Consider the following 18,056-nt stretch of genomic DNA (forward strand, 5'->3'; position numbering starts at 1 on the left):
TTCCACAGCTATTCCGGAACTCCCTGCCGCGGGAAATACGCATACGAAATTGGCATGCGTATTCCCACTGAACACTAGCGTTTTGCAAGCGTAATTAGCTTACAAAATGCTATGCAGCATCAATAGTAAAAAGATATAATGTTAAAAATATTTTAAAAAATGGTTATTCTCACCTTCCGACGGCCCCCGATCTCCTCAGCGGTGCACGCGGCGGCTTCCGTTCCCAGGGATGCTTTGTTTTGTTTTTTATATGGTGCCCAATCCGTGGAGTCTCCTCTCCTCTCCTCCACCCTGGGTACAAACCGCACATGATCCGCTTACTTCCCGCATGGTGGGCATAGCCCCATGCGGAGTAAGTGGATCAATGCATTCCTATGTGTGCAGAATCCCCGTGACTCCGCAAAAGTAATGAACATGCTGCGTTTTTTTCCGGAATACGTTTCCGCTCTGGGAAAAAAAACGCAGCATGTGCACTAAAAACGCGGAATGCATTCTAATAATACAATGCTTAACGTAAGCGTTTATTTTAGCGGTTTTATCGCGTTTTTATAGCGGAAAACCGCCGAACAAACGCGAAAATCCTGAACGTGTGCACACAGTCTAAGACCCAACAAACTATAAGTGACAGGGTATTGTATAAGAATAGAAAACAAAACACAAAGCCAGCTCACCAGGCAGGTGCACGGAACTCCACGTTGATCCACATGGTTACACGTAGAGAAAAGAAGAAAACTTAGTTCCAGCTCCAAATTCTTTAAAATTCCAACTTGATGCTTTATTAATTAAACGTAAAAACAGTGGCTGTGACACTCTCCAAAGCACATCAGGAAACGAGCAACACGTTTCGATCTTTGCAGATCTGTATCAAAGCTACAAGTACATAGACAAATCTACTTCATATAGCCACCAGTGACCAATAAACAGTTCAGAATAAGTCACATGATGTGTGGAAGGTCCTTTCAGCGTATCACTGAATAATGAAATTACGCCGACAAAAACCAAAGAGCAATTTGCTCAAATTTTAAGTACGGGAGTTAATGTGGTATCAAGAAGAGTTGTAACTATTGGTAATAGAATTTCACCAAGCATGTTTCACGCAAATACAAATAGGAACAAGACATGGGTAGACTGCACCGGCTTTTATAAATGCGGTGCAAATAAATGTAGAACATGTGCTCATGCGTCTGTCACCAAGACTTTCAGCAGTTCTGATAACTCCACCAACTTTAATATAAGGCAGTATATTAATTGCAATACCACTTTCGTGGTTTACAAAATCGATTGCACTGAATGTCACCTATCTTATATTGGGTGTACATCCCGCAAATTGAAGGCACGCATGTCTGAACACTTGTATGATATAGGTAATACGGGGGATTCTAATCGTGCAGTCTCAGCAGCTTCCAAGCACTTTATTACCCAACATGCTCGCAGCACTAAGGACTTTTGTATATATGGTATAGAACGTGTGAACAAACCACTACAAGGTGGGGATACCAGACGTTGTCTTCTCACACGTGAAGCCTTTTGGATCTATTACTTGAATTCCCGGTTTCCAGCCGGTCTTAATAAACGCAATGAATTAACGTATCATTATTAACATCAAAGTAAATAATTTTTTTGTTCAGTGTTTTTATAACAATATTTAAAGTTATTGTTTATATTTTTGTATTATGTATTTATGTCTTTCCTGCTCTTTGGTTTTTGTCGGCGTAATTTCATTATTCAGTGATACGCTGAAAGGACCTTCCACACATCATGTGACTTATTCTGAACTGTTTATTGGTCACTGGTGGCTATATGAAGTAGATTTATCTATGTACTTGTAGCTTTGATAAAGATCTGCAAAGATCGAAACGCGTTGCTCGTTTCCTGATGTGCTTGTTTGGAGAGTGTCACAGCCACTGTTTTTACGTTTAATTAATAAAGCATTAAGTTGGAATTTTAAAGAATTTGGAGCTGGAACTAAGTTTTCTTCTTTTCCCATTGTATAAGAATACATGACGGATTGCAGAAGTAAAAAAAAAAAAAAAAAAGAAAAAAAAAGCAAACCTCCCAATAAAATAGATTCTTTCTTGAGTTGGTTATAAAGATCACATTACCCATCGAAAAGTGAGACCTGAGACTTTTTTTTTTTTTGCTCCACACCACAGAATAATGGTGGTAGTTTGTTCTTTGCTTTCATACATTATTGGCCAAGACAAAGGAGAGCACTTCACTTCACAGAAGAATAGCTGCAGCCCATCAATAATGACTGATTGGATGCAGCGTTCATCTGACTGACTTTTTTATAGTACGCAGCAGACTATAGCTGTTAAGAAGGGGGATGTCCATTAGTGGACAACTCCTTTAAAATCATTGATCGAGTAACAAGGACCAAACTACGGTTGGTCCTTGTCCCTCTTCTCGATGGATTTAACAGCAGCAGGATTGACCCCTGTTTGAAGAGGACTGTCCACTACTTTTTAATTGACGTCCAATCCTTAGGATTGATGACCTATGTATGATCGGCCGGGGTCCGACACCGGGGACCACAAAGCCGATCAGCAGTTATCTGTGTCGGCGACCGGAAGTACTCACTTGCGGAGCTGCTCCATACTCTGATAGTGGATGCTGCAGGGTACTACTACACATCAGCTTCCTATTGATCTGAATAGGATGTGCAGTACCCTGCCATGGCCACTACAAGACAACGGCCAGGTCCGTAAGTGAGTACTTCCGACCGCCAACACCGATAACAGCTGATCGACGGAGGTGACGGGTGTCAGACCCTGGCCAATCCTATCATATCATATCTTAAGGACAGGTCATCAACCAAAAAGTAATGTAAAACCTCTTTAAATAAGAATCTGTAAGGGTGGAAGTGTTTAATTACAAAAAGAACCAAATCGGGACTTGTATGTATCACTTACAATCAGTATGGCAACAAAACAAGCCAGGGTCGTATTCCAGTCACCACTGGCCGTGGCTGAAGCTTTTCCCACAAGGACACTGTAGAAGATGAAGTCTCCAAGTCCAAGTTTCACACCCCCTAGAAAAAGTAAAAAAGAAAAAAAAAAAGGACAGATACAATAAGAAACAATAACTACGATAATACATCTGATTGTAGAGAAGATTGGTGAAGAGGATGATTAATGATTTACTTCCTAGGAGAAGAATTTACTTCAACAAGTGTTTTCTTAAGACGCTGCCAAATACACCTGCAGCTGCACATTCGTATGGACTAGTACAAATTGTAGAGACTGTCAGCCTTGCACAAATGTCCCCGTGTGAGCCAGGAGGGGTAGAGCAAACAGCTAAATGTGCTTGAAGGCCACGAGTAAAGGTTAAAGTAAATTAATTAGGAATTCACAGAGAGGCGTCGGGGTGTACTGGCATTGCTTTTATAAGGATGAAGGTCCTGCTGTTACGACCTGTCACTTATTACTCCGCTTTTGAAGGTTATTAACTATAAACAACAGGGTAGGGTAACGAAAAAACAATATCCAGCACTCCGAAAGCTCCCAAAACCTCAGATGAAAAACAACAGGACTTTTTCTTGATCTGTATTAGGGAGAACAGGCAGATGTATGGAAGTCAAAAGATTCACTGATTATTTTGTTTAACGGGCACAAGCAAGGTAAGGTTGAAAAAGGGGAACATACAGTATATCACTAAAGAGAGTACACCCCTCACATTTTAGTAAATATTTTATTATATCTTTTCATGAGGCAATACTGGAGAGATGACACTTTGATACAATGTAAAGTAGTTAGTGTACAGCTTGTATATCAGCGTAAGTTTGGTGCCCTCTAAATAACTCACACAGCTATTAATGTCTAAACGTTGGCAACAAAAGTGAGTATGCCCCTAAGTGAACATGGCAATATTGTTGTCAATTTGCCATTTTCCCTTCCCAGTGTCATGTGACTCAGTGTTACAAGGTCTCAGGTGTGACCAAGACCATACAGCAGTGTAAGGGTTATTCCCATCTCCGATATCCTATCCCAATATCTAGTAGGTGTAACAATAATACTAATAAGGACGGGGTCACACTTGCGAGTGTGATGAGAGAAACCCGTGCGAGTCTCTCGCATCAATACCTGGCACTGCCGCCGGCACTCGGGATCGGAGTGTGCAGCTGCATGTATTTCTATGCAGCCGCACACTCCGGTCCCGAGTGCCGGTGACAGTGCCGGGTATTGATGCGAGAGACCCGGCCTAATAATAATATTAGCAAATATCTTCAATTAGAAACGTAGTACAATTTTTCTGGCTCGCTATGTCTCTTTCCTCATGTGCAGGCATTGCAAGACCTTAAGTATCCTTGGTTACGACCACTAGCAGAGGTCACAACTATGGATACCTAAGTGCCTGCACATGAGGAAAGACATAGCGAATCAGAAAAACTATACATTTTTAATTGGAAGTATTTGCTAATATAATTCTGATTATTACACTTACTACATATTGGGATAGGATCTCGGAGATGGGATTACCCCTTTAACAAGACAGGTGTTCCACTCATCACTGTCCTCGCCAATGGTTGACCACAGAGGTTGAGTGAGTGCAAGTGCGCAGCGTCATATCCAAAGGTTTTATTTTAAAAAATAGACGTATGATTGCTGCCGAGGTTACAGGGGTGGAGGGGTCCGCCTGTCGGGGCTCAGATCATACGCCGCACACTGCATCAAATAGGTCTGCATGGCTGTCGTCCCAGAAGGAAGGAAGCCTTTTCTAAAAATGATGCACAAGAAAGCCCACAAACAGTTTACTGAAAACAAGCAGACTAAGCACACAGATTACTGCTATCCCTGGCCTGTGGTCTGATGAGATTAAGAAACTTATTTGGTTCAGACGGGATCAAGCATGTGGGGCGGCAACAAGGTGAGGAGTACCAAGGCAAATGTGTTGCTACAGTCAAGCATGCTGGTGGGAGTGTCATGATTTGGGGCTGTATGAGTGCTGCTAGCTGTGGGGAGCTACAGCTCATTGAAGGAACCATAAATATCAACGTGTACTGTGACATACTGAAGCAGAGCATGATCCCCGTCCGAGACTAGGTCGCAGGGCAGTAATCCAACATGATAACGACCCCAAACACACCCCCAAGACCACCACTGCATTGCTAAAAGAAACTGAGGGTAAAGGTTTTGGACTGGCCAAGCATGTCTACAAACCTTAACCCTATTGAGCATCTGTGGGGCATCTTCAAACATAAGGTGGAGGAGTGCAAGGTCTTTAATATTCACCAGCTCCATGATGTTGTCATGGAGGAGGAAAGAGGAGGTCTAGTTAACTCCATGTACAAGAGAGTTTAGGCAGTGCTGGAAAATAATGGTCTCCACACAAAATAGTTAACACTTTGGGCACAATTTGGCCATTGTTTGACCAAGCTTCATTTATTCACTTGGTTTGGCCGGAAAAAGTGGAGCGCAGCGATTTGCAGCCCCATAAGGAATGAATAAAGCGGTGGTCAAGCATGTGCACTATTGCTCCATTTCAACACAGATAAATGTTTCCGTGTTCTGCCTATCAGTGTGCAGATCCCAGCGGTCAGACCCCCCAACCACAATCACATTGATCCCACATCTGAAGTTTGTGAGACCTCATTGTTCACTTATTATGTCTTCTGCTGACTACCACTACTTCGGCACCATCTACCTCCGTGCAACCTGACGTAATAAGCTGTGGACGGAGGAATTTTTTTTTTTTTAAACACTCCTAAGACAAGATGAGTGCATAGAAATGGTACGTACAGAGCCGCAGGCAGAGTGTCTACACCAGCATTAAAGGTCACTGTGCACTGCCATCTGCCAAGTCGTAGTAGAGAGGAATGGGGTAAAGACTAATTGGCCACTTTAAAGCTAACGTGAGCAACAAGAACGCAGAGCAATCTTTATATTTGTGCTGGGAATGAAATAAAACAGACAAAAAGATAGTTCTGATCTTAGCATTTTAGACCAAAGCGTCATTGTCAAAGATCTATTAGGAAACAGTAACACACTGTAGCTGTGGGTGCCACTTTACATTTCCTATGTATCCGTCAGTGGCTGGAGTGGGTTACAAAACAGCCTGAAGTGTAACGGATATATATATATATATATATATATATATATATATATATATATATATATATATATATAAATTATTCCAAAAAGTTGAGGCAGCACACCAAATCCAAAGTTATAAGGTGCTTTTTAACCCCTTCCCGACCTGTGACACAGCGTATGCGTCATGAAAGTCGGTGCCAATCCGACCTGTGACGCATATGCTGTGTCACAGAAAGATCGCGTCCCTGCAGATCGGGTGAAAGGGTTAACTCCCATTTCACCCGATCTGCAGGGACAGGGGGAGTGGTAGTTTAGCCCAGGGGGGGTGGCTTCACCCCCTCGTGGCTACGATCGCTCTGATTGGCTGTTGAAAGTGAAACTGCCAATCAGAGCGATTTGTAATATTTCACCTAAAAAAATGGTGAAATATTACAATCCAGCCATGGCCGATGCTGCAATATCATCGGCCATGGCTGGAAATACTAATGTGCACCCACCCCACCCCACCGATCGCCCCCCCAGCCCCCCGATCTGTGGCCCGCTCCCCTCCGTCCTGTGCTCCGCTCCCCCGTCCTCCTGTCCGCTCCCCCGTGCTCCAATCACACCCCCCCGTGCTCCAATCAAACCCCCCCGCACTCCGATCCCCCCCCGTGCTCCGAACCACCCCCCCTGCACACCGATCCCCCCCCCTGCACACCGATCCACCCGCCCGCACACCGATCACTCTCCCCCATGCTCCGATCCCTCCCCCCCCGTGCTCCGACGCCCCCCCGTGCCCTGATCTCCCCCCCCTGTGCCCTGATCTCCCCCCCTTATACTTACCGATCCTGGCGGGGTCCGTCAGTCTTCTTCCCCGAGCGCCGCCATGTTCCAAAATGGCGGGCGCATGCGCAGTGCGCCCGCCGAATCTGCCGGCCGGCAGATTCGTTCCAATGTGAATTTTGATCACTGTGATATAATCTATCACAGTGGTCAAAATAAAAAAACAGTAAATGACCCCCCCCATTTGTCCCCCATAGATAGGGACAATAATAAAATAAAGAATTTTTTTTTTTTTTCACTAAGGTTGGAGTTAGAACTAGGGTTAGGGTTAGGGTTAGGGGTAGGGTTAGGGTTAGGGGTAGGGTTAGGGGTAGGGTTAGGGGTAGGGGTAGGGTTAGGGGTAGGGGTAGGGTTAGGGGTAGGGTTAGGGGTAGGGGTAGGGGTAGGGGTAGGGGTAGGGTTAGGGTTTCGGTATGTGCACACGTATTCTGGTCCTCTGCGGATTTTTCTGCAGCGGATTTGATAAATCCGCAGTGCTAAACCGCTGCGGATTTATGGCAGATTTACCGCGGTTTTTCTGCGCATTTCACTGCGGTTTTACAACTGCGATTTTCTATTGGAGCAGTTGTAAAACCGCTGTGGAATCCGCAGAAAGAAGTGACATGCTGCGGAATGTAAACCGCTGCGTTTCCGTGCAGTTTTTCCGCAGCATGTGTACAGCGATTTTTGTTTCCCATAGGTTTACATTGAAATGTAAACTCATGGGAAACTGCTGCGGATCCGCAGCGTTTTCCGCAGCGTGTGCACATACCTTTAGAATTAGGCTATGTGCACACGGTGCGGATTTGGCTGCGGATCCGCAGCGGATTGGCCGCTGCGGATCCGCAGCAGTGTTCCATCAGGCTTACAGTACCATGTAAACCTATGGAAAACCAAATCCGCTGTGCCCATGGTGCGGAAAATACCGCACGAAAACGCTGCGTTGTATTTTCCGCAGCATGTCAATTCTTTGTGCGGATTCCGCAGCGTTTTACACCTGTTCCTCAATAGGAATCCGCAGGTGAAATCCGCAGGTAAAACGCAGTGCCTTTTACCCGCGGATTTTTCAAAAATGGTGCGGAAAAATCTCACACGAATCCGCAACGTGGGTACATAGCCTTAGGGTTAGGGTTGGGTTGGAATTAGGGTTGTGGTTAGGGTTAGGGGTGTGTTGGGGTTAGGGTTGTGGTTAGGGGTGTGTTGCGGTTAGGGTTGTGGTTAGGGTTACGGCTACAGTTGGGATAAGGGTTAGGGGTGTGTTGGCGTAAGAATTGAGGGGTTTCCACTGTTTAGGCACATCAGGGGGTCTCCAAACGCAACATGGCGCCACCATTGATTCCAGCCAATCTTTTATTCAAAAAGTCAAATGGTGCTCCTTCCCTTCCGAGCCCCGACGTGTGCCCAAACAGTGGTTTACCCCCACATATGGGGTATCAGTGTACTCAGGACAAACTGGGCAACAATTACTGGGGTCCAATTTCTCCTGTTACCCTTGAGAAAATAAAAAATTGCTTGCTAAAACATCATTTTTGAGGAAAGTAAAATGATTTTTTATTTTCACGGCTCTGCGTTGTAAACGTCTGTGAAGCACTTGGGGGTTCAAAGTGCTCACCACATATCTAGATAAGTTCCTTGGGGGGTCTAGTTTCCAAAATGGGGTCACTTGTGGGGGGTTTCTACTGTTTAGGCACACCAGGGGCTCTGCAAACGCAACGTGACGCCCGCAGACCATTCCATCAAAGTCTGCATTTCAAAACGTCACTACTTGACTTCCGAGCCCCGACATGTGCCCAAACAGTGGTTTACCCCCACATATGGGGTATCAGCGTACTCAGGACAAACTGGGCAACAATTACTGGGGTCCAATTTCTCCTGTTACCCTTGAGAAAATAAAAAATTGCTTGCTAAAACATCATTTTTGAGGAAAGAAAAATGATTTTTTATTTTCACGGCTCTGCGTTGTAAACGTCTGTGAAGCACTTGGGGGTTCAAAGTGCTCACCACATATCTAGATAAGTTCCTTGGGGGGTCTAGTTTCCAAAATGGGGTCACTTGTGGGGGGTTTCTACTGTTTAGGCACACCAGGGGCTCTGCAAACGCAACGTGACGCCCGCAGACCATTCCATCAAAGTCTGCATTTCAAAAGTCACTACTTCCCTTCTGAGCCCCGACGTGTGCCCAAACAGTGGTTTACCCCCACATATGGGGTATCAGCGTACTCAGGAGAAACTGGACAACAACTTTTGGGGTCCAATTTCTCCTGTAACCCTTGGGAAAATAAAAAATTCTGGGCTAAAAAATTATTTTTGAGGAAAGAAAACGTATTTATTATTTTCACTGCTCTGTGTTATAAACTTCTGTGAAGCACTTGGGGGTTCAAAGTGCTCACCTCACATCTAGATAAGTTCCTTTCGGGGTCTAGTTTCTAAAATGGGGTCACTTGTGGGGGGTTTCTACTGTTTAGCCACATCAGGGGCTCTGCAAACGCAACGTAACGCCCGCAGAGCATTCCATCAAAGTCTGCATTTCAAAATGTCACTACTTGACTTTCGAGCCCCGACATGTGCCCAAACTGTGGTTTACCCCCACATATGGGGTATCAGCGTACTCAGGAGAAACTGTACAACAACTTTTGGGGTCAAATTTCTCCTGTTACCCTTGGGAAAATAATAAATTGCAGGCTAAAAGATCATTTTAGAGAAAATAAAATTTTTATTTTATTTTCATGGCTCTGCGTTATAAACTTCTGTGAAGCACTTGGAAGTTCAAAGTCCTCACCACACATCTAGATTAGTTCCTTTGGGGGTCTAGTTTCCAAAATGGGGTCATATGTGGGGGATCTCCAATGTTTAGGCACACAGGGGCTCTCCAAACGTGACATGGTGTCCGCTAATGATTGGAGCTAATTTTCCATTTAAAAAGCCAATTGGCGTGCCTTCCCTTCCGAGCCCTGCCGTGCGCCCAAACAGTGGTTTACCCCCACATATGGGGTATCAGCGTACTCAGGACAAACTGGACAACAACATTTGCGGTCCAATTTCTCCTATTACCCTTGGCAAAATAGGAAATTCCAGGCTAAAAATCATTTTTGAGGAAAGAAAAATTATTTTTTATTTTCATGGCTCTGCATTATAAACTTCTGTGAAGCACCTGGGGGTTTAAAGTGCTCAATATGCATCTAGATAAGTTCCTTGGGGGGTCTAGTTTCCAAAATGGGGTCACTTGTGGGGGAGCTCCAATGCATAGGCACACAGGGGCTCTCTAAACGCGACATGGTGTCCGCTAACAATTGGAGCTAATTTTCCATTCAAAAAGTCAAATGGCGCGCCTTCCCTTCCGAGCCCTGCCGTGTGCCCAAACAGTGGTTTACCCCCACATATGAGGTATCGGCGTACTCTGGAGAAATTGCCCAACAAATTTTAGGATTCATTTTATCCTATTGCCCATGTGAAAATGAAAAACTGAGGCGAAAAGAATTTTTTTGTGAAAAAAAAAAGTACTTTTTCATTTTTACAGATCAATTTGTGAAGCACCTGAGGGTTTAAAGTGCTCAATATGCATCTAGATAAGTTCCTTGGGGGGTCTAGTTTCCAAAATGGGGTCATTTGTGGGGGAGCTCCAATGTTTAGGCACACGGGGGCTCTCCAAACACGACATGGTGTCCGCTAACGATGGAGATAATTTTTCATTCAAAGAGTCAAATGGCGCTCCTTCCCTTCCGAACCTTACCATGTGCCCAAACAGTGGTTTACCTCCACATGTGAGGTATCGGTGTACTCATGAGAAATTGCCCAACAAATTTTAGGATCCATTTTATCCTGTTGCCCATGTGAAAATGAAAAAAATTGAGGCTAAAAGAATTTTTTTGTGAAAAAAAAGTACTTTTTCATTTTTACGGATCAATTTGTGAAGCCCCCGGGGGTTCAAAGTTCTCACTATGCATCTAGATAAGTTCCTTGGGGCGTCTAGTTTCCAAAATGGGGTCACGTGTGGGGGAGCTCCAATTTTTAGGCACACGGGGGCTCTCCAAACGTGACATGGTGTCCGCTAAAGAGTGGAGCCAATTTTTCATTCAAAAAGTCAAATGGCGCTCCTTCCCTTCCAAGCCCTGCCGTGCGCCCAAACATTGGTTTACCCCCACATATGAGGTATCAGCGTACTCAGGACAAATTGGACAACAACTTTCGTGGTTCAGTTTCTCCTTGTACCATTGGGAAAATAAAAAAAATGTTGCTAAAAGATAATTTTTGTGACTAAAAAGTTAAATGTTCATTTTTTCCTTCCATGTTGCTTCTGCTGCTGTGAAGCACCTGAAGGGTTAAAAAACTTCTGGAATGTGGGTTTGAGTACCTTGAGGGGTGCATTTTTTAGAATGGTGTCACTTTTGGGTATTTTCATCCATATAGACCCCTCAAACTGACTTCAAATGTGAGGTGGTCCCTAAAAAAAATGGTTTTGTAAATTTCGTTGTAAAAATGAGAAATCGCTGGTCAAATTTTAACTCTTATAACTTCCTAGCAAAAAAAAATGTTGTTTCCAAAATTGTGCTGGTGTAAAGTAAACATGTGGGAAATGTTATTTATTAACTATTTTGTGTCACATAACTCTCTGGTTTAACAGAATAAAAATTCAAAATGTGAAAATTGCGAAATTTTCAAAATTTTCGCCAAATTTCCGTTTTTATCACAAATAAACGCAGAATTTATTGACCTAAATTTACCACTAACATGAAGCCCAATATGTCACGAAAAAACAATCTCAGAACCGCTAGGATCCGTTGAAGCGTTCCTGAGTTATTACCTCATAAAGGGACACTGGTCAGAATTGCAAAAAACGGCCAGGTCATTAAGGTCAAAATAGGCTGGGTCATGAAGGGGTTAATAGCCCATGTGGCGACGTTTCAATCCTGGGTACAGACCTTTCTCAAGATATAGATTATATATATTATATTATATATGTATATATATACATACACAAACACACACACACTGAGGTCGTAGCCACAGAAAAATATTGCCATTGCCACATAAGGGCTGCCTAGGAAAAGCAGACGATATACAGAAGCCACCGAGCGGAGCATTGGAGAATGTATTTGGTATAGTACTTATGCTGTTCTTTGGTCATAAACCCATAGGACATCTGCAGAGTAACATCGAATAGGTATGTGTCTGTCCTGTGTGCACTCACGCCTTCTGCACATTCCTGCGAAATGTGCCGGGGGGCTATGAGACAGCTCAGAAAGAATCTCATTACATTGCCTATAGGAAAAAGTTTTGATAAAAAAATGTGTCCTGTAACAGCACACGCCTGGGAGCACTAATCATCTTAGACAGTTTTGCTTTGTAGCAAAATTGGGTGTGGGATACATAGCTGCAGCTTTTAGACTGGTAAGTCCCACCCGGGGCTGGTACCCCAATATTAAGCACTTTGATTACATAACTACATTACACTACAGGGAGGTGAAAGAGCAGGTTTAATATCAAATTTAACTTTTATACATGTTTATACAATACGAGTATTGATTCATTTCTAGAAATATTGAAAATAAACTAATGAGAAGTTATGTATTAATTACATGTAAACCAAGATAAACCTGGCTAGACTAGTAACGACGACTGAAAAGGGAACCGGTCAGCAGGTTTTCCCTTTATACACATTGCAGCCTCCTTCGTAATAATGCACATCCCTACAACCTCTTCACAGTCGCGCAGAACACAGATTTATAGATGTCCTGGCGCTCCATGAAACGTCTGATGGGCATCTCCGGACCACTCTTGGCAGTTGCCGCCATTTCACCTTTGATTGACAGAGGATATCTCCAAATTAGAGTGGCAGCGATTGCCTGGGGAAAGTTGGTGTCGAGCGTGGTCCATCATACAGCTTGGGACATTTATTAAGCTATTTCCCAAAAGTTTTGCTGCACCATGGGATTTTAAAGAGGGTGTAGGAAATGCATTAACCCCTTCATGACCCAGCCTATTTTGACCTTAACCCCTTCATGACCCAGCCTATTTTGACCTTAAAGACCTTGCCGTTTTTTGCAATTCTGACCAGTGTCCCTTTATGAGGTAATAACTCAGGAACGCTTCAACGGATCCTAGCGGTTCTGAGATTGTTTTTTCGTGACATATTGGGCTTCATGTTAGTGGTAAATTTAGGTCAATAAATTCTGCGTTTATTTGTGATAAAAACGGAAATTTGGCGAAAATTTTGAAAATTTCGCAATTTTCACATTTTGAATTTTTATTCTGTTAAACCAGAGAGATATGTGACACAAAATAGTTAATAAATAACATTTCCCACATGTTTACTTTACATCAGCACAATTTTGGAAACAAAATTTTTTTTTGTTAGGAAGTTATAAGGGTTAAAATTTGACCAGCGATTTGTCATTTTTACAACGAAATTTACAAAACCATTTTTTTTAGGGACCACCTCACATTTGAAGTCAGTTTGAGGGGTCTATATGGCTGAAAATACCCAAAAGTGACACCATTCTAAAAACTGCACCCCTCAAGGTACTCAAAACCACATTCAAGAAGTTTATTAACCCTTCAGGTGCTTCACAGCAGCAGAAGCAACATGGAAGGAAAAAATGAACATTTAACTTTTTAGTCACAAAAATTATCTTTTAGCAACAATTTTTTTATTTTCCCAATGGTAAAAGGAGAAACTGAACCACGAAAGTTGTTGTCCAATTTGTCCTGAGTACGCTGATACCTCATATGTGGGGGTAAACCACTGTTTGGGCGCACGGCAGGGCTTGGAAGGGAAGGAGCGCCATTTGACTTTTTGAATCAAAAATTGGCTCCACTCTTTAGCGGACACCATGTCACGTTTGGAGAGCCCCCGTGTGCCTAAAAATTGGAGCTCCCCCACAAGTAACCCCATTTTGGAAACTAGACGCCCCAAGGAACTTATCTAGATGCATAGTGAGCACTTTGAACCCCCAGGTGCTTCACAAATTGATCCGTAAAAATGAAAAAGTACTTTTTTTTCCACAAAAAAATTCTTTTAGCCTCAATTTTTTCATTTTCACATGGGCAACAGGATAAAATGGATCCTAAAATGTGTTGGGCAATTTCTCCTGAGTACACCAATACCTCACATGTGGGGGTAAACCACTGTTTGGGCACATGGTAAGGCTCGGAAGGGAAGGAGCGCCATTTGACTTTTTGAATGAAAAATTATTTCCATCGTTAGCGGACACCATGTCGCGTTTGGATAGCTCCTGTGTGCCTAAACATTGGCGCTCCCCCACAAGTGACCCCATTTTGGAAACTAGACCCCCCAAGGAACTTATTTAGATGCCTAGTGAGCACTTTAAACCCTCAGGTGCTTCACAAATTGATCTGTAAAAATGAAAAAGTACTTTTTTTTCACAAAAAAATTCTTTTCGCCTCAATTTTTTCATTTTCACATGGGCAGTAGGATAAAATGGATCATAAAATTTGTTGAGCAATTTCTCCCGAGTACGCCGATACCTCATATGTGGGGGTAAACCACTGTTTGGGCACTCGGCAGGGCTCGGAAGGGAAGGCGCGCCATTTGACTTTTTGAATGGAAAATTAGCTCCAATTGTTAGCGGACACCATGTCGCGTTTGGAGAGCCCCTGTGTGCCTAAACATTGGAGCTCCCCCACAAGTGACCCCATTTTGGAAACTAGACCCCCCAAGGAACTTATCTAGATGCATATTGAGCACTTTAAACCCCCAGGTGCTTCACAGAAGTTTATAACGCAGAGCCATGAAAATAAAAAATAATTTTTCTTTCCTCAAAAATGATTTTTTAGCCTGGAATTTCCTATTTTGCCAAGGATAATAGGAGAAATTGGACCCCAAATATTGTTGTCCAGTTTGTCCTGAGTACGCTGATACCCCATATGTGGGGGTAAACCACTGTTTGGGCGCACGGCAGGGCTCGGAAGGGATGGCACGCCATTTGGCTTTTTAAATGGAAAATTAGCTCCAATCATTAGCGGACACCATGTCACGTTTGGAGAGCCCCTGTGTGCCTAAACATTGGAGATCCCCCAGAAATGACCCCATTTTGGAAACTAGACCCCCAAAGGAACTAATCTAGATGTGTGGTGAGGACTTTGAACCCCCAAGTGCTTCACAGAAGTTTATAACGCAGAGCCATGAAAATAAAATAAAAAAATTATTTTCTCAAAAATGATCTTTTAGCCTGCAATTTTTTATTTTCCCAAGGGTAACAGGAGAAATTTGACCCCAAAAGTTGTTGTCCAGTTTCTCCTGAGTACGCTGATACCCCATATGTGGGGGTAAATCACTGTTTGGGCACATGCCGGGGCTCGGAAGTGAAGTAGTGACGTTTTGAAATGCAGACTTTGATGGAATGCTCTGTGGGCGTCACGTTGCGTTTGCAGAGCCCCTGATGTGGCTTAACAGTAGAAACCCCCCACAAGTGACCCCATTTTGGAAACTAGACCCCGAAAGGAACTTATCTAGATGTGTGGTGAGCACTTTGAACCCCCAAGTGCTTCATAGAAGTTTATAATGCAGAGCCGTGAAAATAATAAATACGTTTTCTTTCCTCAAAAATAATTATTTAGCCCAGAATTTTTTATTTTCCCAAGGGTAACAGGAGAAATTGGACCCCAATAGTTGTTGTCCAGTTTCTCCTGAGTACACTGATACCCCATATGTGGGGGTAAACCACTGTTTGGGCACACGTCAGGGCTCGGAAGTGAGGGAGCACCATTTGACTTTTTGAATACGAGATTGGCTGGAATCAATGGTGGCGCCATGTTGCGTTTGGAGACCCCTGATGTGCCTAAACAGTGGTAACCCCTCAATTCTACCTCCAACACTAACCCCAACACACCCCTAACCCTAATCCCAACTGTAGCCATAACCCTAATCACAACCCTAACCACAACCCTAATTCCAACCCTAACCCTAAGGCTATGTGCCCACGTTGCGGATTTGTGTGAGATATTTCCGCACCATTTTTGAAAAATCCGCGGGTAAAAGGCACTGCGTTTTACCTGCGGATTTTCCGCGGATTTCCAGTGTTTTTTGTGCGGATTTCACCTGCGGATTCCTATTGAGGAACAGGTGTAAAACGCCGCAGAATCCGAACAAAGAATTGACATGCTGCGGAAAATACAACGCAGCGTTTCCGCGCGGTATTTTCTGCACCATGGGCACAGCGGATTTGGTTTTTCATATGTTTACATGGTACTGTAAACCTGATGGAATACTGCTGCGAATCCGCACCGGCCAATCCGCAGCCAAATCCGCACCGTGTGCACATAGCCTAATTCTAAAGGTATGTACACACTGCGGAAAACGCTGCAGATCCGCAGCAGTTTCCCATGAGTTTACAGTTCAATGTAGACCTATGGGAAACAAAAATCGCTGTACACATGCTGCGGAAAAACTGCACGGAAACGCAGCGGTTTACATTCCGCAGCATGTCACTTCTTTGTGCGGATTCCGCAGCGGTTTTACAACTGCTCAAATAGAAAATCACAATTGTAAAACCGCAGTGAAATGCGCAGAAAAAAACGCGGTAAATCCGCCATAAATCCGCAGCGGTTTAGCACTGCGGATTTATCAAATCCGCAGCGGAAAAATCCGCAGAGGACCAGAATACGTGTGCACATCCCGAACCCTAACCCTACCCCTAACCCTACCCCTAACCCTAGCCCTACCCCTATTTTAACATTAGTGGCACATTAGTATTTCCAGCCATGGCCGATGATATTGCAGCATCGGCCATGGCTGGATTGTAATATTTCACCCGTTATAATAGGTGAAATATTACAAATCGCTCTGATTGGCTGTTGAAAGTGAAACTGCCAATCAGAGCGATCGTAGCCACGAGGGGGTGAAGCCACCCCCCCTGGGCTAAACTACCACTCCCCCTGTCCCTGCAGATCGGGTGAAATGGGAGTTAACCCTTTCACCCGGCCTGCAGGGACGCGATCTTTCCATGACGCCGCATAGGCGTCATGGGTCGAATTGGCACCGACTTTCATGACGCCTACGTGGCGTCATGGGTCGGGAAGGGGTTAATGACCTGGCCGTTTTTTGCAATTCGGACCAGTGTCCCTTTATGAGGTAATAACTCAGGAACGTTTCAACGAATCCTAGCGGTTCTGAGATTGTTTTTTCGTGACATATTGGGCTTCATGTTAGTGGTAAATTTGGGTCGATAATTTTTGCGTTTATTTGTGAAAAAAAATGGAAATTTGGCTAAAATTTTGAAAATTTCGCAATTTTCAAATTTTGAATTTTTATTCTGTTAAATGAGAGTTATGTGACACAAAATAGTTAATAAATAACATTTCCCACATGTCTACTTTACATCAGCACAATTTTGGAAACAACATTTTTTTTTGCTAGGAAGTTATAAGGCCGGCTTCACACTTGCGAGTTTTACGGACGTAAGAGCGCAGAAACTACGTCCGTAAAACTCGCAAAAAATACGGCACAATTATTCTCTATGCCCCTGCTCCTATCTGCCGTATTTTACTGATCAGTATTATACGGCTTTCTACGGCCGTACAAAATCGCAGCATGCTGCGTTTGTCACCGTACTGCGCAAGAAATACGCCAATGAAAGTCTATGGAAGCGTGAAAAATACGGATTTCACACGGACAAGCAGTGTGACTTGCGAGAAATACGCAGCGCTGTTAGAGAGAAAAGCCGGTAATTCAGTGCGGTGTACAGTAAAATCACACTGACAGCTTACAGTCCAATAGGTAGAATAAATGTGTACACATAGAATAGGTATATATATATATATATATATGTCATTAGACACATATATGTATATATATTTATTCCAGCGCTATACAGCTTGAAAGCCGGTAATTCAATTACCGACTTTTTCTTTCTCCTTCTTAAAACCCGACATGATTTGAGACATGGTTTACATACAGTAAACCATGTCTTCTCTCCATTTTTTTTGCAGATTCCACACTACTAATGTCAGTAGTGTGTATCTGCAAAATTTGGCCGTTCTAGCTCTTAAAATAAAGGGTTAAATGGCGGAAAAAATTGGCGTGGGCTCCCGCGCAATTTTCTCCGCCAGAGTAGTAAAGCCAGTGACTGAGGGCAGATATTAATAGCCTGGAGAGGGTCCACGGTTATTGGCCCCCCCCTGGCTAAAAATATCTGCCCCCAGCCACCCCAGAAAAGGCACATCTGGAAGATGCGCCTATTCTGGCACTTGGCCACTCTCTTCCCAT

General features: G+C 43.6%; 1 protein-coding gene across 3 annotated transcripts in view; it reads right to left on the reverse strand.

Moving 5' to 3' along the window:
- PSEN1 (presenilin 1) overlaps positions 1 to 18,056 on the reverse strand; it is a 126,280-nt gene that overhangs the window by 1,590 nt on the left and 106,634 nt on the right. For all 3 annotated transcript variants that reach the window (XM_069731075.1, XM_069731084.1, XM_069731094.1), the window contains one exon: positions 2,913 to 3,031. In XM_069731075.1, coding sequence (XP_069587176.1) covers positions 2,913 to 3,031 — 119 coding nt within the window. The remainder of the gene's footprint in view (positions 1 to 2,912; positions 3,032 to 18,056) is intronic.

Source organism: Ranitomeya imitator, chromosome 1 (genome assembly GCF_032444005.1).
Source record: "Ranitomeya imitator isolate aRanImi1 chromosome 1, aRanImi1.pri, whole genome shotgun sequence".
NCBI lineage: Eukaryota > Metazoa > Chordata > Amphibia > Anura > Dendrobatidae > Ranitomeya > Ranitomeya imitator.